The sequence below is a fragment of the Artibeus jamaicensis genome, unplaced genomic scaffold, assembly GCF_021234435.1.
Source record: "Artibeus jamaicensis isolate MK-2021 breed Jamaican fruit bat unplaced genomic scaffold, CSHL_Jam_final contig_482, whole genome shotgun sequence".
Lineage (NCBI taxonomy): Eukaryota > Metazoa > Chordata > Mammalia > Chiroptera > Phyllostomidae > Artibeus > Artibeus jamaicensis.
Genome location: NW_026521857.1, coordinates 6794240 through 6821948, shown reverse-complemented (window position 1 = coordinate 6821948; position 27709 = coordinate 6794240). Strand labels below are relative to the sequence as shown.

General features: G+C 40.6%; 1 protein-coding gene across 1 annotated transcript in view; it reads right to left on the bottom strand.

The window, feature by feature from the left end:
- Nucleotides 1-8854: 8854 nt before the first annotated feature.
- The window catches only part of CAP2 (cyclase associated actin cytoskeleton regulatory protein 2), a 149660-nt gene continuing 130805 nt past the window's right edge, over nt 8855-27709 (bottom strand). The window contains exons 8-13 of the mRNA XM_037147961.2: nt 22900-23089; nt 21525-21700; nt 20344-20467; nt 20178-20260; nt 13518-13658; nt 8855-10260 (exon numbers count right to left, since the gene is read on the bottom strand). Of these exons, the coding sequence (XP_037003856.2) occupies nt 10177-10260; nt 13518-13658; nt 20178-20260; nt 20344-20467; nt 21525-21700; nt 22900-23089 (798 nt within the window). The 3' untranslated portion in view covers nt 8855-10176. The remainder of the gene's footprint in view (nt 10261-13517; nt 13659-20177; nt 20261-20343; nt 20468-21524; nt 21701-22899; nt 23090-27709) is intronic.

The following is a 27709-nucleotide window of genomic DNA, read 5'->3' as shown; positions in this document are numbered from 1 at the left end:
AATAAACATTAAACTGGAACACAATGAAGAAACAAGAATTCAAAAAAATGAGGTCAGGGACCTCCAGCCAAGATGGAGGTGTAGGTAGACACACTGTGCCTCCTCCCACAACCAAAAGAAGGACAACAACAAATTTAAAAATAAAAAACAACCAGAGCTGACAGGACATCAAACTGTGTGGAAGTCCACCAACCAAGTAATTAAAGAAGAAACATCCATCCAGACTGGTAGGAGGGGTGGAGACAGACAGCCAGGCAGAGAGGACTCAGAGTAAGGTGGCGGTTGGTGGACCCGGTGAGGCAGTGGCTGGTGGAGTGGTTGGTCCCACATTTGCATGCAGGTAAACTGGGAGGAACAACTGGGGAACAAGATAGACCATGCAACCCAGGGCTCCAAGGCAGGGAAATGAAGCCTCAAACATCTGATTGAAAACACCGGTGGGGGTTGAGGTGGCAGTGGGAGAAACTCCCAGCCTCACAGGAGAGTTCTTTGGTGAGACCCACAGAGTCCTAGAATGTACACAGGCCCACCCACCCAGGAATCTGCACCAAAGAACCCAATTTGCTTGTGAGTAGTGGGGGAAGTATTGAAAAGCAGCAGAGAGCAAAGCAAGCAGCACTGTTCCCTCTCAGGCCCCTCCCCCACATACAGCATCACAATGCAGTGATGTGGGTTGCTCCACCCAGGTGAACACCTAAGGCTCTGCCCCTCACTACATAACAGGCTCATCAAGACAAAAAAAAAAAAGGCCCAAATAAAAGAACAGATCAAAGCTCCAGAAAAAATACAACTAAGCAATAAAGAGATAGCCAACCTATCAGATGCACAGTTCAAAACACTGGTAATCAGGATGCTCACAGAATTTGTTGAATATGGTTGCAAATTAGATGAAGAAATGAAGGCTATGCTAAGTGAAATAAAGAAAAATGTATAGGGACCAACAGTGATGGGAAGGAAACTGGGACTCAAATCAATGGTTTGGACCAGAAGGAAGAAATGAACATTCAATGAGAACAGAACAAAGAAAAAAGAATTCAACAAAATGACAGGCTTAGGAATCTCCAGGACAACTTTAAACATTATAACACCTAAATCGTAGGAGTTCCAGAGGAGAAAAGAAAGAGCAAGAAATTGAAAACTTATTTGAAAACATAATGAAGGAGAACTTCCTCAATCTGGCAAAGGAAATAAGACATCCAGGAAGCCCAGAGGGTCCCAAAGAATTTGGACCCAAGGAAGCACACACCAAGGCACATCACAATTAAATTACCCAAGATTAAAGATAAGGGCAGAATCTTAAAAGCAGCTAGAGAAAAGGAGACAGTCACCTACAAAGAAGTTCCCATTAGGCTATCAGCTGATTTCTCAAAAGAAACTTTGCAGGTAAGAAGGGGCCGCAAAGCAGTATTGGAAACTATGAAAGGCAAGGACCTACATCCAAGATTACTCTATCCAGCAAAGCTATCATTTAGAATTGAAGAGCAGATAAAGTGCTTCCCTGATAAGGTCAAGTTAGAGGAGTTCATCGTCACCAAGCCCTTTTTATAGGAAATGTTAAAGGGACTTATCTAAGAACAAGAACGTGATCAAAACAATGAACAGTAAAATGACAACAAACTCACAACTATCAACAACTGAACCCAAAAAAACACACTAAGCAAATAACTAGAACAGGAAGAGAATCACAGAAATGGAGATCACATGGAGGGCTATCAGTGGGGATAGGGCAGGGGTAGAGTGGGGGGGGGAGGTACAGGGAATAAGAAGCATAAATGGTAGGGACAAGATAGACAGGGGGAAATTAAGAATAGTATAGGAAATGGAGAAGCCTAAGAACTTATATATATGACCCATGGACATGAACTAAAGGGGGGTGGGAATGTGGGTGGGAGGGGTGATGCAGGGCAGAGGGGGATAAAGTTGAGGGAAAACTGGGACAACTGTAATAGCATAATCAATAAAATATACTTAAGAAAAAACTAGTACCAACACACTGCTTCTGAGAGTTATATTTTCAGTGTGAATTGTGTCCATCATTATAAAATAAAATAAACTTTAATTTCCTATTTAATATATTTACTCTGAATTTTATAGTGCTGTGTATTATTATTATTGTGACTCCTGCTTTCTTATTTTTGCATTTATTTAATATTCCTTTTCCCATCCTTTTAGTTCTAATCATTTTATGATGCTTTGTTTAGATGGGGCTCTAATAAACAGTATACAGTAGTCCCTCCTTATTCACGGAGGATACATTCTAAGACCCCCTGTGGATGGCTGAAACCACAGGTACTATCAAACTTTATATATACTATGTTTTTTTCTTGTAATACCTATTATAAAGTTTAATTTATAAACTAGGCACAGTAAGAGATGAACAATAATGGCAGTATACTGTAATACAAGTTTGTGAATATGGTCTCTCTCTCTCTCAAAATATTCTATTGTACTGTATGTACATCATGGATGAAGAGATGATTCACATCGCGAGCAGGATAGGGCAGTGAGAGACAGAATGAGATTTCATCATGCTACTCAGAATGATGCGCAATTTAAAACATGAGTTGTTTGTTTCTGTCATTTTTTACTTAGTAGTTTTGGACCACAGTTGACAGCAGGTCACTGAAACACAAAAGGAAAACTGGGGATAAAAAGGGACTGCTATATACATTTGCTGAATTGAGTTTCTGTATTCTCATGGCAAAGTTCATCACATTTGTATCTATTTTTGTAATATCTTTGGTCTTATTTTTCTTTTTGTTCTATTTTTCCTATCTAATTCTTCCTTTTATTTTGTGTACTTTGGTATATGACTACTTGTTTGTTTTTTCTTTTTCAGTGTTTTAGAAACTACGCATTTATTTTTATAATTATTTATAGATTTAAAAGAAAATTTGAAGTTCTCTTAAGAATTTTTCAACTTCTATTTTTCCTCGATGTAAGGACTATGACTCTGTCCCTCCTGTATCTTCGGTACCAATCAAATAGAAGTGTTTTAAAAGTGTTTCATTTGCTCAATTAATATCTCTAGGTTCTAAGCAATTACCCTGGTAGATAGCTTTTAAGACTTTTTTGATCCCTTTGGATTATATTTTTTATGTTTATTATAAAACATTTTCTTCGTGTGTACTATCTTGAAACAGAAACCTGTGATCTAAAGAAGACAAAAATATATTAATGAACTAAAAGCTAATTCTCTTCTTTTGTATTTGTTTTAAAAATTATTGTGATCACAAAGAATTATGAGAGTTTTAATAATTACATGTTGCAATGCTTAGTCTGATGGACTTAAGCAGTAGAGAATAAGGGGAAAAGATTTTTCTCTCTAACCCCATACTCCAAAAACAGGCATTGTTGCTATTTTAGAGTGTATCTTTCCATACTTTTCTATGTTATAATGATGATAGCAATAATAGTAACTAATACTTATTTAACTTTTCTATGTGCTGTATGTATATTGACTGAGTCCTCAAAACAACCCAGTAACTACTTTGATTACCATCTCTGTATTAGAGATGAACAAACTGAAGTGCAGAGAAACTAAGTGATTTCCCCCAAAATTTTGTAGTCGGTAAGTGATAAAACTAGCCTCCATTCTCTCAACCATTGTACCGAACTGCCTCTTATCAAATATGTTTATATAGCTTTATATACAAATAAAATTAGTTCTTTTAATTGACTTACATTTTAATAAAAATGGTTTCATACTCTTTTTCTGATACACGCTCATTTTATTTGTAATTTGTACATCTTTCCAAATTTGTTGAAGGTATTTCTGGTGAGTGGACTAGTGAATCAGAGGGCTCCTTAGGTGGCATATTAGTTGTAGTAAGCTAAACTTCTTTGATAAATAAGCCCAAATATGTAAAAGTGTAAACACAATACAGGTTTATTTCTCATGTAACCACCTAGGGCAGGGTTGGGTCAGTGAGTGGCTGTCTTCTGTACTGTGACCCAGGGACCCAGGCTACCTGTTACTCTTGCACAACCAGAGCATATTGTCATTTGTGTGATTGAGGCTGGTTGTCATGTCTGGGATCTGGCTGGTGGAAAGGAAAGGTAACATGGACAAAATATATTCTCTTCATAGACTGAATCCTGAAGTAGGATTTGCACTATTACTTAACACTCATATCCTTCAAGAGGAATCTAGTCATGTGGCCATTGGACTACTAAGAAAAGCAAATAATTTCTGGTGGACAGCTAGTGACTCTGCCACAGGCGGTTTTATTATATATTTGTTTAATCATATTTGAGAAAAATTTTAACACCTTGATCTCATTGTTCAAGAATTACACGTTGTTAAAGATATCACAGGTAGTTGTCAAGTGGATACATCCTGGTTAATGGCAGATCCAGAGTAGAGACCGGATCTTCCAACTCCCAAGCCAAGGCTTTTTCTGATACTACAAGGCCTACTTTACTTTTTAAAAAAGTTAATGATGTGTTGAAGATAAGCCCTGAGGTGTTAAAGAGAGACCTATCTGAAAACTGTAGTGTGTGGAGTTAAGCCCACTTAAGAACATTATCCATATTGCTGGTGTAGTTGTTTTAGATGCTGAGGAATGATAGAACATTTTGATAACTCTGTAGAGAGCCAGTTTTGGTTGTTAGTGATGGGACATTACTCCCTGAACCCCACAGCTACTGAACAGTCTGACATTAAACTATTCCTACTTTATTCTCCAGATACTTGCTGTCACTGGTGACTGAGCATATAGGAAAGTGCTGAGCACTTACTTAATGAACTTGCTCAGGTGATTAGAGTAACTTACATTTTCAAATACTATTTACTTTTCAATAAGCACATATCATTAATTTGTGCTTAAATTAGTCAGATAAAAGTCAAAATCTCTGTTTCAACTTGCAATTGTAGTCACAGCTAAAGAAATGAGATTCATAATGATGGAGGAAATTCCTTATTATTTCAGCCAACTTTTCTCAATCTCAAGATATGGAGAATACATATAACTTATACCTCCTTTAGATACCATACTACTATAAATTTATATCTTTTTCTTGAAGATACATATCATGTGTGGCTCTTATAAAATATTTCTCTGGATCTCTATACACCTTTTAGTAATGCTCCAGGACAATGTTATTAATAGATTTTTATTACACTTGATTGCAGAAGACAATCACTCCCCTGGAACTGACAGTCGACGTCAGTTTAACTCTATAGTTTCTCTACAGCTTTCAAATCGAAGAAGAAAGCCTGAAGCAGGGTTTGTCATGACATCAGCTACGTGCAGGACATGTCTCATTAGCTCCGCCCTTCTAGGGATGTGCTATTGGTTACGTGTGGGTTACTGGTTTTTCCTACTCCGTAGGGACGAGAAGCAGGAAAAACCAGTCTTCCCAGACAAATCCCACTCCTTCCAGAAAGATCCACGGAGTTGTTACATTCATGAGAAGACTTCCCCATTATAAGTTTATTGGCTTATGAATTGAAGAAATGAGGTCATAGAGTTATTATTTAAAATAAAAAAATTTAAATGCACTTTCTGATTAGTTTCTAAGATTAATAATTGATATAATGGAAATTGCTAACTGAATTTTAATGAAACAAACTTTAAATTGGTGAAGAGGATTTAAAAATTAATATTATTGTTTAAGAAGTATGGTTAATGATGCATTTCTTTCATCTGGATCTTCACGTCAGTACAAAGTATTTTTTGACTATGATGGTGCTAAAAAGCAAGGTATTGAAACAAAGTGGTCTTAAAACTCAAATATTCAATACTTTTAGACAAAAATTATCTTTAGCTATGAGATGATACTGGAGGGAAAGGTGAAAAAAATTCTCTGCTGTTAAGTACCTGTTATCCTTTGTTAGTTGCATATTCTCTGCCAAGTTATTAAACTTACAATAGACGGACAAGGAGCATTTGAAGAAATCTGGGTGAATTATCACTGGTTAATTTGAGCTGGTTTACTTACCACTTACAGCACAGATATAAGCTTCACCATGTACAGAAACACTGAAATGGTTAAACTTGCAAAAGAAGACTTTAAAGACTGTTAAATCAGCCTATCTCAGTTGAAAGAATTAAGTCCTTAAAACTGCATTTATATCTGCAGTGTAACAGAAAGTGCCAATAGTTTAAAATAATTCTTTTGAAATGAACATGTTTAATTAAAGTCATTTTTGGAATATTAAACTTCTGGAATAATTCCTAAGGATTTGGTATCAGGAACAATGGAAAAGACTCCAGACCCATGTCCAACTGCCTACCCTCTATTTTCAATTAAATATCACAAAGATGTCCCAAGTTAAACAAGTTCAAGACTGAACCACAGTTCCCTCCAGACCCAGTTCTCTTCCTAAGTTTTCTATCACAGGAAAAGGTGGTTTTAAATCTACGATGAGAATGATGAGAATTGACTACCTAGAAAGGCAGATAAGGAAAATATGGATATATGTGGGGGATGTGCAATAATTTTTAGCCATGTTCAATGAAGTTGGAGTGGGCAAGAATACTCTGTAGACACTTGGAGTTAAAAATTTGGGGAGATGGACTTGAGTTAGAAATGTGGATTTGGGAGTTGTCTACACAGAGGTGATAGCTGATGTTAAAGAGACAAATGAGCATTTGAGGTGGGGAAATAGAGGGGCAAGGAGCCAGAGAAGTTTTTTGTGTATCAAAGTCAAAGGGAGTGTAATGAGAAAAAAGCAATGTCAAGAATCTCAACAGATGAGGAATGAGATAAAGCCATGGGATTAAATGATTTTTGGTAGTTTTGAAACTGTGGTTGGATTAGAAGCCAAATCACAGTAGTTATAAAAAGGTGTCTGTGTGTGTTTCCAGTCCTTGCTTTACCTCTAACTGGTTGCTTGTCTAAATGTTTAATTTCAAATGTCAGCATGTTGGGAAACAGTCTGCCTGGTTTCAGGAATTGTAACTAGCCCCCATGGCTAAGGATGAGTGAGCTACCTCCAGATTGCAAGCCACAAAGGAGACAGAGCTTGTTTCTGGTAGTAAATGCTGCCTCAGTTTACCCCCCTGCCCCCAAAAGCATGGTCAATGTTGATGATGGGTAGGACTCCTCACAGCGAGGGGCAACCTAAGCCAGACACAATCACTTGGAAGGCCATAATGGAAGGACTCAGGGGCTGCGACAAAGAAGGAGCAATGGACTCTTGCCCCTGGCTATGTGACAAAGCCCGAGTCCCCATGTCCCCAGGGAGAAGTGTTTCCTGGCTCTAATCCACTTAAGCCTGAAAACCTGTGTAGGGAGGCGGTGCAGCTCCTTGCCTTGCTAGAGCGGTATCTGGGGAGAAGTCTGTCATAAGAAAGAATTCCTAAAAATCCTGTGAAACCTGCTTTGCTGAGTGTGCTTTCAATTCATATGTTAAGGGTCTGAGCAGGAAACCCTAAGGTTTCTGCAAACCCCTTTACCTGACAGACACAGACTCAGACTAAGTCCTCTGATTTCTTTGAAATGTTATCTATTGTTTGATCTTTGCTGCCTGTATTCCCGTGTTTTACAACCCAATAAAAGGCCCTGGAGGAAGGGGCTCGAGGCCTTTTTCCTCTGAGAAACTGGCCACCTCACCTCCCCAAGCTGATCCTGTCTTGGTAGTGTTTATTTTCATCTGTGGCAGACAGGGGGACTTGAGGGCAAAATCACCCCCACCTCAGCAGACCTCCGTTTTTTCATCTTTAAAATAAAAGGATTCTTTAGATAACTCATCTAGAGTCTAAGAAGTTGAAGTAGACATTTTCAATGAATGAGTCAATGACTAAAGTATATGCATTTTCTACCAGTTCTAGAAACTACTCTTTTAAGATGTCTGGCTGTGAAAGGAAGACTCAGCAAGAAAGAAATTATCTAATGGAGTCAGCATTTTCAAGGAAAGGATTTTCAGGACAATCACAGCTCGTTTGTAATTTTTAAAAAAATATTTTGGTCTTATAAAATGATACTTTGTAATACGGCAAGGGAAAGAGATACAGGGGATTCTTGCACTTAATTTTTTTTATTGACACATTTTTGTTTTTGATTTTTTTTGTGAATCAACATGACTTGAAACTCTGCTAAGTATGTATTTCTTACCCCTTTTAATAATAGTTACTAGATGACAGCACTGTTCACATTGGAATTCAACAATATGCAAGAAAAAAACACATATTGGAAAAGTAGCATGATCTTTGTTAATTGTTTTTCTATACATTACCAGATTTTTTTTCTTTTCCAACAAATTCAACCTACTTGGAAAACCAGTAGGTGACTTAGGGCACCAGGGCTGATAAAATAATTGTTTGAACCTCACGTTCACATTTTCAGTATTTGTGGTTCACCTTTCACATTTTGAAAGGCTGATGCTAAGTCCAAGGCAGAGAGTTGGATGACAGAGAGTTCAAGAATTTTGAGTGGGCTTATTTTTCAATATAAAATTACTACTATATTATGGGTACATAGCCTGTCCTTTTTAGGGTTTTTTCCTCAGTTAAATTTTTCCTCCATAAATTTACTTATAAATTTATTATAAAAGTTATTTATATTATTTAAAAATATATAGTATATATAATACCATATTATACTCATAAGCTAAATTTAATTCCTGGGGTATTCACATGAACTGAGATCAACGAGGAAGGTTTTCTCAATGAAGAGACCTTGAATTATAAAATAGTTCTGGAATTTTCTGGCTGACTATTCCAACTACAAATGGCTTTATGTGACATCTGTCTTGGGGAAGCCATTCTTCAGGGAAGCTGGTGGCATGCTGCATACATTATCCAATTCAACCAGAGGACTCAGCTGTCTTTCCTAAATAAGACAGATGAGCAAGGGGCAAATCAGAGCAGAAAAAAAGAGCTTTAACACCCAGAATTCAACACAGCACTTAAACAATCAGAATTTTACTTTATTTTAGAATAAGTTTACAGTTGGAAAAAGAGATATTTACTAAAGCCACAACATTATTTATATGGACAAAACTTTTATTGCAAAACCTTGATACATGAGTATTTAGTGATTTTAATTCTATATGGATATAGAAGATACTTAAAAAGACAGAAACAATGTATTACAAAGGCTGTAGTAGGCACAATATATATGCTTGTATTGGGTCTGCAAGCATTATACTATAGTTTATTACACGTGATCCAAGAAGTTGCAGATTTTCAGCACTATATTCTAAAAAGATACAAAGGAGTATCATATTATGTTGAAAAAGCATGTACTATCAATACTACAAAATAGGAGCAGCAGGCCAAACCAACGAACAATTCCTTGGGTTTTGTAAGAAGTAATACATTTATGGCTTTTTCATGTTCATTTTTGAGACTGCTTAACAAGTCTGGCAAGTGGAAAAGAAGAAGGTGGTCTGTAAGAAAACATTAAAGACATCACTTACAAGGCATCTGATATTTAACAGGTTCAAAACTGGTAAACAAAAGTTGAGCTTGATCTGAGAGCAACATTGTGAGGTATTATATCTGCTTCCTCCCACCAGTTTTTTTGGCATGAATCTTTATGCAGAAAAATAAAAGTTTCCCAGGTGACAAGGTAGAAAAATGTTTATGAGAAATTGTTAGCATTTACTTTGGGTTTTAGTAACTGTGAAGAATAAAGGTCTTCTAGGGACCAAGAAACTGTATATGGTCCTTAGTATGGAATTTTCTTCTGTTTTGTCAAAACTTGGGTTGAAATACATATTCATGCTGACAGTGTATCCATGATGATAAAGGGGAACATGTGAAAATAAAATAAAAAGTAGATTTTTTCAGAGCATACTATCATCACAGCATATTGAAATTGTGTAAAAGGTAAAAATGTACACCTTAGATCCTCAAAGGTTTTATTTCCCAGATAGCAATTAAACATAAGTGCAAAAATGAACCATGCAATATTTTCACCTACAGTCTACTGCATTAGTGATAAGAGGAAAACAGAATTTTTCCCCTTTAAATGCATAATGCTCACAAATTAGCATGTGGAATTCAAACCGCACACAAAGGCAAATCATGAAGAAATGTTAACTATTTCAAAACACCCATGAAGGCATGCCAGAAATGATGCTGTTTCTATAGCACAGAATTGTTGGAGGCCACACTTAGCAGTTGCTACTGCAACTTCTAGGTCTTTAATGCTGCTTCTTCTTCTTCTTCTTTTTTTTTTTTTAAATTGGGAGAGTCAGATCAGGTGGTCTGGTCTTTCTGGAGGTTAGGCCATAATTTCTGCAGGTTCAGTGACCAACTTGGATCCATCCCATGTTGTCTTGAACTGTTCCGGAACAGGAAATTCTCTCTGGAAAGAGGCAAGAGGAACAAAGTTATTTAAACCAGGGTTTCCTTTTGCAAACAGATAGAAGGCTGGTTAGTGTCACTTGATGGACAAAGACATTTTGTGGAACTCAAGCCTATATCATGGAGGAGACTTCTATGCACAGTCATGTGTCAGTTATGTGACAGTTTGCCAGCCTCACCATTAAACTAGAACTTATTAAGAACCAGACTTTTTTTAAAGCACTGGATATATGTGAACTCAGTTGACCTCCTACATCCCTGTGAGCTAGGTATTATTGAGATGCAATCTGCAGCAGACAGAGGCCTGAGGGGTTAAGCCACAGACCCAGCTGACGTCACTAGTGAGCAGAGCATCCAGAGTGCAAACTTAGACTGTCTCTCATACCCATGAATCTCTACCAAACTCAAACATGCACAGGAATTCAACTGGGGATCCTGTTAAAATGCAGATTTGGATTCAGTAGATCTGGGGAAGAGAATGACAATCAGCATTTTCAACAAATTCCCCCGGGGTGACGAGGCTGCTGATCCCCAGTCACACTGAGCTTTATCTGGTGTCATCTGTCTACTCTTTCATGAAATATGAAAATGTGCTTCCAGTTGTATATAAATTTCTCACCCTTCATCCTACCACCCTACTCTTCCCATTGGGAAATACATGCACACGTACCACACACACACACACACACACACACACACACACACACACACACCACGCACCACACAGACCCTCCCCCACCACACACAAATGCCGAGCAGCCAAAGTAAAAGTAGTTTGAAATCTCTCCTTTCTGCATGAGGCTCTCCAGTCATTTCAGAAGTGGATGAGAAAGGAGGGCGTGGAGCAGTCCCCTTGGCTCTGGCTTGTGTGGCTTCCCTGGACTTCCGCACACACAGCACTGTTGAGACCACAACTGTCTGATAAGCTGATGCCTGTGCTCACCATTGCTGAGATGTGAAGTTTCATGGGGTACACACATGAGTACATATCTTTCTGTATGTAGGATCTGACTGTTTCTTCTGGAAGAAGCCACTTACTTATTTATTTTAAAGGGACAGCCCTTTCTATCATGAGGGATGAATTCTCCCTGAGTGAAACCTACAATCCAAAGTCTTACAATAAAGCAGAGAAGCCACAATCTCAGTAACCTTGGGTGTGTGCAGCTAATATCCCTTCTGGGGCTCTTCTTGATGAGTAAACAAGGCTGGGGAGAGAATACTCTGGAGTGAAGGCACTGGAGTGTAGAGAAGATAGTAGCTTCTCTACAGCTGTTTGGAAATTTGAGGGGCATAAAGTAATAGTTATCTGATGACACATCTCTGGGGGACAGATTTCTTTGGGATGAATCATCCCTACCCGACATTCCCAGATTACAATGCCTACAGCAGGACTTCTATATTGCTCTCTATTATCTTTAACTGGAGAAAGCATGAAGAGGGCAAAAGATAATTTCCATATAGAGGGAAGACTACATCATCATGCTCAGGTTTTGACCTATACTCATCCTTAGATCTGTGGATCTTACTCTAGGGTCCATACTGGAATCACCTAGGAAGGATTAACAAATGCAGATGTCTGGGTCCCATGCCTGGGGACTATTCATTAATGACTTTGCAGTGCTCCTCCGAACCCCAGTGCTTTTCTTAGCAGATCCAGTTCCCAGGCAGCTAAGGCTTCTGCTTAAATAGCTGCAAAGGCCAGGACTCATCTCAATTTTTGGCCCTCTTCTCTGCACCGGCTCTGTAGTGGCTTTTGCACTCCAGTAGCTTGTTTTAGCAGTAGCGGAAGGCTCAGCGGCTTGGGAACTACTAAGTAGCAGCAGGTGGAGGATGTGAGAGGAGACTCTTCTCTAAAGCTCAGGTCAGGCTGGCCGTACACCTAGCTGTGAAATGCGGCCCAGTACTGGCGGAGTTTTGTTTTTCAGACTCCAATGATGAATTGTAGACTGCGACATGTAGGATGTGTCTGGTAGTGCTGGAGAACACACCAAGAGATGGGAAAAGGGGAGATTAGCAAGCATTTGGCCCTGCCCAAAATATCCATGCTTAGAAAATGTCCCTGGGTTCAAATAGCCCAGAAAATATATTTTTACTTTGGGTTTACAGGATTAATACATAAAGAATATTACCATGTTTTATTGGTCCCAGAATTGGGGCTATATTGCTATATGTGGCTATATTGTCACTCTTCTTGCCTTGGTAGCCTGGCTGGTATTGGCATACAGGGTTTTAAGCAGGTGAGTTGGGGTTTGAATCTTGCAGAAGAACAGAATTTATATTAACCATGGGCGAAATGTCTCCATTTGGACAGGACCAAGGTCTTGCAAGGAAAGGAGAACTTGAGAGCAGTCACGTTGCCTTTGTAAGGAGATTAACCTGAATGCTGACAGTGAGGGACCGACGGGGCTTCCTCTTCCAAAGGTGTGCCTGCCCAGTCACACTTTGTCCCAGGCCCCCTGGTTCCCGGCCCCATTGCACAGTTAGAATCAGAGGGAATGATCTCAGAAGTAATTAGTAGAAAGCAGTAGCTTGTTTCCAAATAGTAACAACTGGTGGGTCCACCACACTGTGTGATGCAGAAGGTGCATTTATTCATACTTCCTTTTCAAAGTGTGAGGATATCTTCATGCTCTGTTAGAAGCTGCTTCATCAGGGAGAGGAAGCAAAGAAACTAAATGGTGGCAAAATCGCTGGGGCTAGTGTTTCTCTGAAAGGTCTCCAGAGGGGGTGTGGGCCTACTAAAATACAGATTCCCAGAGCCCCCTGCAAGTCTCCTGGATCTCACTTCCAGGTGCAGACTTGGGGAGTGGGAACATCCATCAGGCTTCCCAGTAGATTCTTATGCTGGGTTTGAGAACGTTTGATGTAAGAATACCCACATAAATTGGTCTACTTAGTATTATCACTCCCCTCCACTTTTCCCCCCAAACATTTCTCCCTTTCTGTTTGCCTCCACCATAGCCAAGGGCAATGTTTGATACTAACTAATAGGGACTCAGGTGAGTCCTATACTATGTGATACAAGCTAGCCCTGTGAGGGCGTTATCAGAGACCTGCCTTGAGAGCCACAAACCCAGGAGTGAGCACCGTCAAGGAAAGGAAGAGGGGAAAGATATGTGAGGCAGCTCTTTGAATGCCTCTCCTGTGAATGATTCAACAGGTGAGGCTCATGAGTCGGTAGCTGACTAGTCAATCTCAAAGCATGTTAATAATGGAGGCTCAAGGGAGATTCTTTACCGTCCTTTAAAAGGTACTCACATAATCGCCATCCTGAGGGATAAGTATGTTCATTTCAGAGGACTTGGCACTCACTATCTCGCAGTCTAACGCGTCTTCCCCAAGGTATACGTGGCAGCCTTCTGTCTTATTAATGGAAATGGTCGGCACTTTTCCCATTACCTGAAAAAAAATAATATAGGACCAAGGCAAAGGAACAGGAATTATAATATTCCTAAGTAGGTACAATTCATGGGTCTAACCAGGCACTAGGGATAGCTGGGTCAGAGCTGGGGGCTGGTTAAGGGCCCAGTCTCGAGGCTGCATTGGCAGGTGTCATTTGGGGACAGAATGAATGGACCTCACAAGGGGATTCTCAAACCTCAGGGTCTCTTTCCTCGGACAAAATAAAGGGATAGTTTGAAAACAGCAGCTAATGTTGAGAAAAAGTCTTACAACCCTCTTAGTGGCTTTGAAACATATATTTGATTTCATGATAAAAGGAACAAGATGCATTTCCCTTTATGGGCTTAAAATTTTAGTTTTGACAAATCTCTATAAAAGTGGGATTAAAGCAAGTGCTAATATTGTCATTTAAGAGCAAATAAATTATTCTGTAATTGAGATTTTTTCCTGAACCTAAAAAGGAATAAATAAGAAACACTACAATTCTTTTCACATAAATCCTTTGCTAGATAAAAATCTCACTGGCTGAATGTGAAGCTTAAATGAGATAATGAATGTCTAAGTATGTGGAAATGTATTAATTTCAGGAGTGAAAAACGGAGACCCAGTTCAAGCCACTCATTGTATAGGCAAAAGGCACCATACACGAGAGGAGGCGATTCTTTTTATTGTTTTAAAAATCTAAGCGCTATAAAAATTTTGATCAGTTTTAAATTTCTCTTTTTACAGTCAGTTTTCAGGCACCCCCCCAAATCTCTATAGGGGTAGACTGTTCCCCCAATGACCATATTACAACTCTATAATTTTCCTTCTTGTAATGGTAATTGAAGCGATAAAGACATCTCCTCTTTCACCCCGAAGAAAAGGCTGGATTGCAAACCAAAGGAGCAACTCCTATTGATGGTGCAGGTGATGTAAAGAATGCCTTAGGGGGAGTCTAGCCAGGTCACCACTCTTCTCTGTTTTCTCCTCTCTCCACAGAAACTGGACACCGAGTTGGAAGTAAACCCCAGTACAAAAAAAAAGGCAGAGGTAGTTCAAGGTCAGGTAAGCACAGGGCTTGGCCATAAGTAAAATAAAATAATAATACATATATCTGTATTTCAAGAATATGTCAGCAGGAACATTCTTGGTGACCTAGAGTTGTTTATTTTATAGTGGTGAAGAACATTTGCATACTGACCAGAACTGTATGAATAGCAGGTGAGGAAAAAGAAGGAGTGAACTATCAGTGAGTCATGGGTGGTTTGTTTATGAGACAGAGTGGGGCCACACGAGGCAAGCACATTATGCTAATGTATTATATTTATGTATCGCTATAATATATGAACAATGCTGAAATGCTCTATGTATCCGAAACTCTGAAAAAGCAATAGCAGAATTAAAAAATAGCCCTGAATTAGTAAGAACTGTCATTTCCACAGCATTTTGGTCAATATTACATTGGAGTAGGTGATACACACACCCTTTTGCCCTCAACACTTTGAAAACAAAGATTGTTTCTTATCAGTGGAACTGGGCCAGAAGTAGCTCCTCCATTGAGTGGCAGGTGCTATGTGACCTTGCCCAGGCCAATGCTCTAGCATTTCATACATGCTTCTGTATTCGTTTTGATTTTCAAAAATTGATTTCTCTGTAAAAATTTCCAACATTTCCATGGAATCTCCTAGTCTGTTCTTTCTCTCGTAATTTGTAGTCTTTTCTAGAGTAATTTGCCAGAAACAGAATCACTGGATCAAATCATATACACTTTGGTCTGTGCCCTTTCTTACGTTCAGTCTTTTTAGCAGCAGTACTGAGGTAAAATCTGCAAACATAAAATTCACCTAGTTTAAGGGTGCAGTTTAATTGTATTTGGTAGATTTACGAAGTAGTGTGGCCATCCCTTCAATGCAGTTTGAAGCTATTTCCAGCATCCTCACAACAACCCGATGCCCATTCCCAGTCCGTCCCTGTCCTCACCCGCAGGCGGCCACTGCTCTGCTTCCTGTCTCTGCTGTGCTCAGGCCCTTCTAAAGGGTGTATTAAATGATTTAAGTGACATTCGCTTGGTTTGAACATCCCGAAGTTCAGAGGGTATTCAGTAAAAGGTCTGTCTCTGAACACACTGCCAAGTTTCTCTCCCTCTCGGACAGATAACCATGGATTATCCTTCCATTATTTTTAGACATTCTGACCATATCCTCAAAAATTATGGTAAATTTTAAAACACAGAAACATAGAAAGAGTATCATAAAATATGTAAATGCAGATATGTCTGTCACACAGTTTTATCAGAGTTGAACATTTGGCTTATTTGCCTTTTTTTTTTTTTTTTAGGACTATACTCTTCCAGTATCTTTGAAGCCCCCTCTGCACCTCCCACTGCCCTACTCACCTCCCTTCTTTCCCTCCCAGATGTAGCTTTTTTTCAGGATTCTGTGTTTACCATTCATACCTTGAATGATAAGCACAGTGTAACACAGGGTGAAGTGACCTTGAGCCTTCATAAGCATGTTTAACATGTGCATATTGTCTTGCATATTTCTAATCTTTACATAAAGGGACACTGTACCGTGCCTGTTATTCTGTAAGTTGCCTTTATTGCCCAATGTTGCTTTGAGAGTGATCTGTTTTTCTACATGTAGCTGTAGTTCATGCATTTGCACTACTCTACGGTCTTCTATTAGTGGGATTTATTTATCCACTTACCAGTTGGTGGGCATTTAAATTGCTTTTGTTTTTATTGTTATTATGAATGATACTGCAATAAGTAATTTTACACATCTCACAGACAGAGGCACTAGGGCTTCTTTAGTGTAGATACCCGAGAGAGAAATTACTCAGTCACAGGCTATGAGTGTCTTTAACTTTATTACATGGTGTTGATCTACTGTGCACAGTGAGTGCAATAGATTCACTCTCTCAACACTGGTGTATCAGGGTCCCATTGTTCCGCTTCCTTAACAACCCTTGTACCATCGGACTCTTCAGTATACAGGTGGTCCTTAAGCTGCACAGCTATGGCAAATGTGAGTTTCAGCTAATATGTTCCTTGTAAAGTAAGGACAGCTTGAATGCAAAATTTTGATTGTAAAGATATCTTTAATTGTAGTATTAATTTGCATTCCTATTTGTATTAGATAGGTCATGCATATTTTCACATATTTATAAAACAGTTCAGCTTTTTTCCTTCTCAATATTGCCATAATATTTTTTGCCCATTTTTCTATTGGGTTACTGTTTTTCTCTTATTGATTTGTGTTAAGTTCTTTATAAATTCTGGTTACAAATCCTTTTTGATTAACTGCATTCCAAGTATCATTTTCAAATCCATGGTGTGTCTTTCAGCTTTATATATGATGTCTTCTATTGAATATATAATTCTAACTTTTATGTGGTTAGATCCATCTGTACTTTTCTTCATAGTTTGTGTAAAGAATGCAGCAAATGAACAAGTAAAACAAGGAAACAAACAAACTCATAGATACAGACAACAGTATGGTGGTTACCACACAGGGCGAGGAGTCAGGGGAGGATGAAGAGGGTGAAGGGAGCCAAATGCATGGTGACAGGAGACTAGAGTTTGGGTGGGAAGTACATAATGGAGTACACAGATGTACATCTGAAATCTATACAATGTATTAATTGATGTTATCTCAATAAATTAATATATATATTTTTTATAGTGGTAATGGTGAAAAGCCCAGTAAAACAAAATAGAAATATCTATAAAACGAGAATACAATTTTAACAAACATTATTAGGAAACATCAGATAATCAGGGGTGATAAACAATAGGAAAAGAGTGTAATCAAAGAAAGAGACTATGTTTTGACTTCCGCCAAGATGGAGGCATAGGTGGAAACACTGTACCTTCTTGCACAACCAAGTTTAAAACCAACAAAGTTTTACCAACAAAAAACGCAGCCAAACCACAGAAAATTGAATAATACGGAAGTCTGACAACAACAAACCATTCAGCCAGACTGGTAAGAGGGGCAGAGCCAGCAGCAGAACTGGTCAGTCAAAAAAGATCCCCCTGACCCAGGTGCGCAGGCAGCCAAGGGCAGATCCCAGGTGTGGAGTAGCAGCAGGTGGACCCACTGAGGGCACAAGGCGGCAGGCTGACCGCAGTCACACATTTGCCCACAGAAAAACCGGCAAAGGAGAGAGCAGTGAGACAGACTGTGCAGGCCCCAGCAGCCAGAAGCAGCAGAGGGGACCACTATTGCCCCCCTTTGACCCTGCCCCCACATACAGTGTCACAAACCAGTGACCTGGGTGGTCCCACTCTGGTGAACAGCTAAGGCTCCTCTTCTCATACATAACAGGTGCGAACAGATCAAAACATGGCTCAAGAAGAACTCGGAGTCCCAGAGCCCATAAATCTAAGCGAACAAGAAATTGTTCAGAGGCACAGTTCAAAACACTGGTGATCAGGATGCTCACAGAACTGGTTGATTTTAGCCACAAATTAGAGGAACATATGAAGGCTAAACTAATTGAAATGAAGGGAAATGCACAGGAAAACAATAGTGGTGGAACGGAAACTGGGACTCAAATCAAGGGAGTGGACCAGAAGGAAGAAAAAAATAACCAAACAGAAAAATATGAAGAAATAAGAATTCAAAAAAATGAGGAGAGGCTTAGGAACCTCCAGGACATCTTTAAACACTCCAACATCTGAATTATAGGGGTACCAGTAGGGGAAGAGGAACATCCATGAGTGGAAAACTTCTTTGAACAAATAATGAAGGAGAACTTCCCCAATCTGGCAAAGGAAATAGACTTCCAGGAAGCTCAGAGAGTCTCAAAGAAGTTGGACCCAAGCAGGAACACACCAAAGCACATCATCATTACATTAGCCAAGATTCAAATGAAGGAGAGAATCCTGGAAGCAGCAAAAGATAAGGGGACAATCACCTACAAAGGAGTCCCCATCAGACTGTCAGCTGATTTCTTGGAAGAGACCTTACAGGCAAGAAGGGGCTGGAAAGAGGTATTCCAAGTCATGAAATCCAAAGACCTACAACCAAGATTGCTCTATCCAGCTAAGCTTTCATTTACAATGGAAGGATAGATAAAGTGCTTCTCAGATAAGATCAAGTTCAAAGAGTTCATCATCACCAAGCCCTTATTATATGAAATGTTAAAGGGACTTACCTAAGAAAAAGAAGATAAAAAAGATGAACAGTGAAAGGACAGCAAACTCACAGTTATTAACAACCACACCTAAAACAAAAGCAAACTAAAAGGACAGCTAGATCAGGAGCAGAACCATAGAAATGAAGATCTCAAGGAGGGTTAGCAACAGGGGAGCGGGAGGAGGAGAAGTGGGGAGAAGGTACAGAGAATAAGTAGCATAGACAGTAGATAGAAAATAGATAGGGGGAGGGCAAGAATAGTATGGGAAGTATAGAATCTAAAGAACTTGAGACTCGTGGTCATAAGGGGGGGATGATGGGAGAGGAGTGTGCAGGGTGGAGGGGAATGAAGGGGGGGAATAGAACAACTGTAGTGGCATAATCAATAAAATATATTAAAAAAAAGAAAAAAACAAAGAAAGAAGTTATAGCTGGCCAAAGGGAAGAATTCCTTTAGCACAGTATATAATCCCATTTGGTTAAATCAAAATTATTCAAGGGACACAGTGTCAGGATGGGCAGGTTAGGACAAAATGGCAGCTGAACTACAACCTGGAAAAGACAGCTGATGTCAAACCAGGGAGCTAAAAGGGCGGGCTTTGCCAAAATGAATATCCTCATAGCAACCTGAGCCACCAATGATATATTGCCACTTTGTTCAAAGGGGACCAATCCCCAGCTTCCACTGAGAGAGCCAACCAGAATCAAACCCAGCACATTCCCTGCTTGAGCACGACTTCCCCTGGCCCACTCTGCTGGGGACCAGAGAACCTCGCCCGGGTGCACAAACCCCAATAAAGCTCTATACTGTCTAACTTTGTGGCTGATTGGCGTTTCCTCCTTGGTGGAGCCTAAGAAAACCTTTGACACAGATTTTTTCCTGCTTTGCAAATTCAATTTCAGTTCTACATTCCAGGTTGCTTATTTGATTCCACTGATGCTTCAGAAAAGCTTGTCCTCCTCCTTACTCAGAATCAATTTTTACTGAGGGGAGAAAAAAATTCTTTTTGGGATAGTGCTAGTATGCTGGGAGAATTTCTTAGTATTTTTGTTCATTCATTAGTTGATTCATTTACATCTCTCACTCCTCAAACATTTATTGGACACCTAGCATTGGAGGATTGGGTGGTAAAGATTAATTAGCTGTTCTTGAAACAGAGATGGCAAACCAATATTTGGAGTACAAAACAGGAAGTGTTCTAAGAGACTGAGAAAGACGAACTAACACTGAGCAGTAAGGGAGGGCTTCCGAGGGGAGCTGACAGAGCTGTGTCTAGTGGGAAAGGGAGGAGTTTTCCAGGTGGACACGAAGGGCCCCTTGCAGGCACAGCGGATGACCTGGGCCAACCACAGTTGAGGGCAGACTATGATTCAAATGAGGGTCACTTACCTGCATCTGTATGTCCTTAGAGTTGATCACTTCCACAATGCCCACCACATTGTCAAACACCAGACCAAACTTCTTACAGTTGTCTAAGGGAAAAGAAAACTCTGCTAAATATACACAGCGTGTTTATATTTATCTTGGTAACAGTAATGCCATAGTTTTGTATTACCAATTGTAATGGAATTTATTTTCCCTTTCATCTGCAGGGTAGACTTGTTGCATTTGAAAATGTAAGCCACTTGTTTCAGTTCCGTCTCTGAAATCACCAGGTCATTTCTATCCTCTTGGTATTCCTAAAATTAAAACATATGCAAACATTAAATGTAAGGGTGTTTAGATAAATTGAACTTATTGCATACTGAAATTACTATGGCATCCAGCATTCATTAATTATAGCTTTTTAATATGTTTTTTCTTTTAGAACCATTTTCTCACTGATTAAACCACAGGTCTTACTTTGCCATTGTGGTACTGGGAACAGATGAAAGCACCATGTGGAAGGGTGGCTGGTGTCAATTTGCAAGTGGTCAGGTATCAGGCCCCTGGTGAGGGGGTTGGGGCTGGACCAGGGATGGAAGAGCTGTATGTGGTCGGGAGGCTGAATCTGGACTTACTGATGCTGCAGCAAATCTGCTGCGTCAAGTAGGAGTTGGGCAAACAGACTAGTAAGGGCCACTACAGCGGTCTAAATCCCAGGTTGTTTAGACCATGGCAACCTTCTGGGGGACTTTGGTCCTCAGTCTTTAGGGAAGCCCCTGGGATCATCGAGGGGCACCAGCTTCATTCAAAGTGTCCTTGTCCTGCTCCCACAATGGTGGAGGTGGCGGGGGAAGCAGTAGATCATAGCGGCACCTCGTCAGGGTTAGAATGAGACATCCTACAGCCAATCAGAATGGGGCACAGACTGAAAGTTTATGGAAAGAGCAGTGAGGCTCATAGAGGCAGAAAGCAGAATGGTGGGTGCCAGGGACTCAGGAGGGGCCCTGGGGAGTTAGTGTCTAATGGGTACAGAGTCTCAGTTTTAAAGATGGAAACAGTTTTGCAGATGGATGGTGGCGATGGCGGCACAAAGTATGAATGTCCTTAACGCCACAGAACTGTTAAGATGGTAAACTTTGTGTTATGTGTATTTTACCACAGTTAAAACGTAACTTTAAAAGTTGAAGGAAATAATAAATGGAAAGCAGTGAAAAATTAAAAATGTTTATGGAAGCATTCAGAAGGGCTCCTGTTTCTATGCTCGCCAGCCCGTCATTGCACGCGGAAATCCTGGAGACCTTGGTGCGTGGCTTTGCCGCTAGTCCTTTTGTCTGAGCGCATCAGGAATGAAGGCTAAAGGGCTTCACTCACTACTCTCCACTTCTTTCCTTCCAACTCGAACACAGGAGCGTGTTTCTGAAGAGGATCTGATCGGGGAGCTTTGGGGCCTGGATTGTGGCTTTTGGTGGGAGATGGTGTTTGTCCTCCTTGAGCTCGCAGGCCAGGATTCTTGTATGTCTTCTGGGCATCTGTGACGTGCCGGAGCCCTGGGAAAGTAACACACAGACAATTGCTTTCCATTGTATGCAAAGGGATGCCCCTGAGTTCTTAGATCGATGTGCGGGCAACAGCACCAGAATTTTGGTCCGTGCCCTTTTCATAGCAGCCTCGTATTTTCTCAAGGTTAATACGCACAATTTGAGACGTGTGTAAGTTAGAGTTAATGAAAATACTGTAAGCATTTGATGAACCACTTCTTTTTTCTTTCTTTCTTAATCATCACCCAAAGATATGTTTATTGACTTCAGAGAGAGAGAGAAAGTGGTGGTGCGGGGGGGAGTAACATCAGTGTGAGAGAAATATTGATCAGTGGCCTTCTGTACACTGTCTGACCAGGGATCAAACCTGCAACCTTTCGTGTATAGGGCGACGCTCCAACCAACTGCGCCACCTGGCCAGGGCAGAGGGACCGCTTCTCTCAGGTGATAAGATGATACATAAAAATTCGGCTAAAAGCACATCATTGTGCCAAACAGGATCACTTGATTAACTTCTTTTCCCATAGCTAAATCACTCCCCAGACATAGCCAAAAGCTTAGGGGACTGCCTTAAGTACATGTGGGAGTACAGAGTCAGTTTGAGGGTTACAGATCCATTCCTTCACTTTTCAGGTGAGGAGGCAGTGCAGCTAATTGGAGCCAGAGAAAAATATAAATGTTTGGTTCTTAACTCCCAGCCCAGTTCATAGGGACACTTATACCATAATTCCTATTACCCATGCAAAGCAAAAATACATTTGCATACAGTTTTTGGCAACATGACTTTATTAAAGATTGTATGATTTTTTAAAAATTAACTATTCACTGAGAGGACAAAAGTAGTTCGATAATATACCTCCTCGACAAGCCTGGACATTGTTCGAGGACATAGGTGCCATCATTTGTCATTTTTATTTCACTCCATCTTGGTGCCTTGGTTGTAGGTGGTGCTGTAACATCAGGGCCCAGAATGGGGAGGCAGTGTGTGGTGGTCAGTGGAGCACCCAGAGTCTCTGAGTTCTTTCTGGTTTGTGCAACAGCCCACTGAGCCCATCTGCTTTGAGAGCCAGGTTTGCAGGCCCTGCCTTCCCAAGAGCAGCTCCCTGCGTGCTGGGACTGGGGTGGGATAATGCATCCCTGGCGAGCTCTGGGGGAATCTGTGTGCCTGGAGTGCCAGGGAAACAGCTTCAAGGTCTGGTTTTTCTCACCTTTTGTAATCGCTTCCCCTTGGTTAAGTTGTGCAAATAAAGCTGAGCGTGAAGGAGAGGACTCTTCTTTTCTGCTTTCATTCTCAAAAAGTGGAGGTGGCCCTGGAGGAGGTGGAGGAGGAGGTGGTGGAGGAAGGCCAGGCCCAGGAGAGAGGGCAGCCAATGTGGATGCAATTGATGCTACTGGACCCTGTGGGGAGAGAGCAGAGGGAAGGCAATGCATTGAGACGCATGTTCTTGCTGAGTGCTGGGATGTTGCTAACATCACGTACAGCCAGCGTGGTCACTGAGTGGTTGGGGTGCCAGACCCACAAAGGGCACCCAGGAGGTACACCTGGACATCATGGGTCTGTTTGGGATGACCTGGGATGCAAAGAGGATTCACCTTGAGAACATGGAGCATGACTCAGCAGTACAGACCTGTCAGCGGAAACGCCATAGCCAGGACTCATGCTGCTAATGCAGAGGGAAACAAAGCATGTTCACAAATTCACGCCCAGAGCTCAGGATATGCATGGAACCCAGCCTTGGCCAATTGAGAACCATAAGAAAAAAAGTGGTCCAGCTAATAAGAGGACTCACTTTTGGGGGCATTGGGGATTTTAGCCACCAAAGAGAGAGAGAGTTGAAAATTATTGAATAATTATTAGATTTTTAAAAAACCTTTCTGAGCAACTAAAGAAAGTAATACTGATATTCTTCATGTGGAACTCCTTTTCCAAGCGTGCATGCATCAAACTGACTGTCAAGCAAGGGCCACATGGGACCCGGGAGCTGTCAAGCCTGCAGGTGGCCATGGCCCAGCCCCTGCTCCTCAATTGGTTCCTTTAATGCTGATTGTTAGTGAGCAAAACAAAAACTAGATTTCCACAGAGCAACATCTATGCTCATTCTTATCTTCTGTGTTATCTGAAGTACAACCTTTGCTTTAAATGTGAGGTTCTAACACATTGAAATGGCAATAGAGGGATTTGATCTAACATTTTGAGAGGAACCCAAAGAGGCAGTTGTTAGAGAGCTTAAAACTGGTAGGCAAGAAGCACACGTGTACAGTAAAGTTGTCTCACACAACATTTTATTTTTAAATACTGAGATAGAACACTGTATTCCTGTGACAAGAAATATTTTTCAACCATCACACAGTTCTTGAGGCTGACCAATTGTTTTGGTGAAAAAAATAGAAAATTTAAAAGAGAGCAATAGAAATGAGGATTAGGCTCAATTACTTTCAATACCAAATGCAATATGTGAAACATTGCATAGTGACAAATATTAACAAAGACAGCAAATCCTTATTTTCCTAAATGACTAAGTTTTACAAAGTATCAACATCAAGTTTTAAATCTGTGGTAGATTGTAGTTAAAAAAAAAAAAAACTCGACACAATTCTCAAAGTTCTTGTATAATCCAATCCCTGTTAAGTGTAAAATTACCCTGAAATAAAAGATTCTTCTCTTAGTACAAAATTGCCAGTTCCAAAACAGTCATGAGGATGTGAACTACAGCACAGAGTCAGTAATATAATAACTCTGCGTGGTATGAGATGGGAACTGCACACACCACAGAGGTCACCTTGAAGGGTCCATAAATATCTAGTCATAAATATGTTGTACACCTGAAACTAATATAATACTGTAAATATGTCAAGTATAATTGAAAATAAACTTTAAAAACATGCCTATCTGAAAAACTGAGCAGTCTAGAAACCTCACCTCCTGAAGTTATAATATGAGATGGTTTCATTTATGAGGAGGGCCAGCCTGATGCCATCAGGATTCTCAGGTCAGGCAGAAAATGTTCACATAGTTCTTGAGACTGGCCAATTTTTTTAAAGTATATTAAATGTTTCTGTCATGTTACTGAGGTGAACTGGAGAACTTGCTCTGAATCACAAAGAGCATCAAATACAAGCTTTAGGCATCAAATAACATTCCAGTCCTCAGTTCCAGGCACTGAGATCCAGAAAGCATTACTTGTACTCAGAAGCACGTAATAACTTACGTGGTCGGTGAGGGGACAGACCCCGCTCCCACATATGAAACACTGCAGCTTTACAGTCCTCCTGTTTTGTGGAAAGGGCGCAGATACTGGCTTCTGAATCCTAGAGTGATTTACATAGTTCCCTCCCTCTCAGAATTAAGAGCCTCTCTCCAAGCGCCATAAAAAGACACTGAAACCAATAAGCCACATATTCGACTTTTGGGAACTTTGATACATTCAGGTGGCTGACCCAGGAACACTAAACGGAGAATTTACTGCAACAAATGTTGCATATAAAACCAAAAAATAGGAGAGCTCAGGACCAGCTGAAACTCTGCCTTCGATGTATCCTTTATGTGTTCTGGCTCACGCCAGTATCAGCCCCAGTGAGAACACGAAACTAGGTTCTGGTTTCCAAGGTGACTTTATAATTAGCATTCAGGGGCTTTACTGTATACAGTGAACTTGAAAGCAAACTCATTAGACATTCCCTTAACAGAAGTTCTGTGGGCTGCCACAGCAGTGCAACTTTGCCTCTTTCTCCTGCAGGGTATTACAGCACATGGTTCCAGAGCCTTCTGCATCCTCACACATGCTTGGCCATGAGTGGTAGCCACATCCACGGGAATCACAGCCCAGTATTAAGTTTTCAGGAATTCCAATAAAAACAGGGGAAATGGTCAGGAAAGGGAAGGGAGCCAAAAATGCTGGAAACTCTAGGATATGCCAGGCACTAATTGTTTCCATTCATTTAACAAATATTTAATGCTCAGTATAGGGCAAGCTCTATGCCAAACTTGTCTGAACATTAGAATCATCTGAGGATCTCTTAGAAACTCCAAACCCCGGGCCACATTGCTGAAATGCTTTCTGGGGTGGTGGGACACAGACATCTTATTTTTGAAGCTTCCCTAGGTGATTCCAATGTGCCAACAAGTTTGGGAAAACCACTCCATGGTATGTGCTGGAATTGATCTTAATCATCACAGCAATATTACTAGAACTGTATCAAAATCCTTGTTTAGCAGATAATAAAGCAGGAAATCAGAAAGGCTGACCCAACATTCAATGGCCAGTAAGTGATAGAGACATGACTCTAGCGCATACCTGGGTGGTTCTGAAGCCTTCTACAGGACTGGTGGTTGCCCGAGGTGGGTGAAGGGGGTTGAAAGGACAAACTTCCAGGTCTAAAATGAGTGAGTCCTAGGGATGTAATGTACAGCTTGCTGACCATAGTTAATAACACTGTATTGTAAATTTGAAAGTTGTTAAGAGAGTAACTTTTAGAAGTTCTCATTGCATGAAAAAGTTGTAATTGCACATTGAATGGATGCTAACTAGACTTACAGGGGTGATTGTTTTGCAATCTATAAAAATGTCAAATCATTATGTTGTACACCAGAAGCTAATATAATGTTATATGTTAATGATAGCTCTATAAAAATTTAAAAAAATAAGCCTTCTTCAGAGAAATCTTTTATGCCATATTCAGACGTTTGTTTTTTTTTTAAATAGTCACTAGTCAATTTAAAGAACCAGAGGCATGGGCTACCTCAAGATACATGCAGTGCTGCTCTCGGGCCCCTTGAAGCTGTGATCCAGCTTCATTTTTATCTCCATTACCTCCGGCTCTGTCCCTTTAATGCCTCAGCAGCCGACTGAGCTCCTACAGCCACTCTGGAACCGGGCCTAGTTCTATGGGGGGCAGAGGGGGAGAAGTTTCGGGTGTTGACAGTGGCACCTCAGCACGAAGTCACCCTTGATGCTGGTTGGTTGTGACACTGCTCCAGTTCTAAAAACTGGCCTCTTGCCTTATTCATTTTTTCCAGAGTAACCACTGGTTCCAGTAATGGGGTACTTGCACCCAAATCTTGGTTCCCTGACTATTCCTCAAGTTGAACGGAGACCTAATTGCCCCTCTGGGACAGCAGGGACCTGTTGGTGAGATTCCCTTGAAGAGAAACTCTCATGGCAGAGGTAACGTCTAGACTGAATGATCCCATCCTGGCCCACAGCCTCAGTTGCCCACTGAGGGTGCTACTACTTCTCATTCCCTGCACCAAGGCCCTGTGGGTAGTGAAACCAAGTGGAGAAAGGAGCCCTGGGGCAGGGCAGGCGTGGCTTGCTCCCCACCCAAGCCCCGCCCTAGTTAGGTCCGTGTGGGGATATTGGAAGGACCACTTGGGAGGGGTAAATTGTCTGGGCGAACTGAGACAGGGCAGAGACGAGACTCTGACCAGCAGAACGTGCTCCAGGAACCTGGGAGGGTCCTAAGAGAGCCAAAGGGATAACTGGTAATTAGCCTGCAGACGGCGTGGGTTTCTGGGGACAGAGGCTATGGGACTCGGTCAGATCTACAAGACAGAATAAAACCACATTTTTAAAAAGATGCAGTTTTCTTGCAAATTATCCAAATAGTTCTCGTCCTTCTAAAACAACCCTTTTCTTAATAAAATATTATTTTATGGTGCGTTTTAAGCTGATCATTAATTTTATTTCTAAGGTGTAGAATTAAACATCTAAAAGCTCAGTACCTAGAGGACTGTGATATCCTGTGACCTGCACAGACCACACGGATTGGAAAGTAAAGATGAGGGACTTGCAGGGAGAAAACCTTAATTAAGCAACAATGACCCCCTCCCCCTCGCCCCGACCCCACACACAAAAAAGCTACTTTATTAGGTTGAAGAAGCGAGCCTTGAGACCTCAGAGCCTCGGAATAAAAGAAATCTACTCAAGTCATTTTAACAATGGCTTACATCTTAAAAAAAGAAAAGCAGTACATTTTATTATTTTAAGTGGCCATATTCAGGGGTCAAAAGTTCACTTA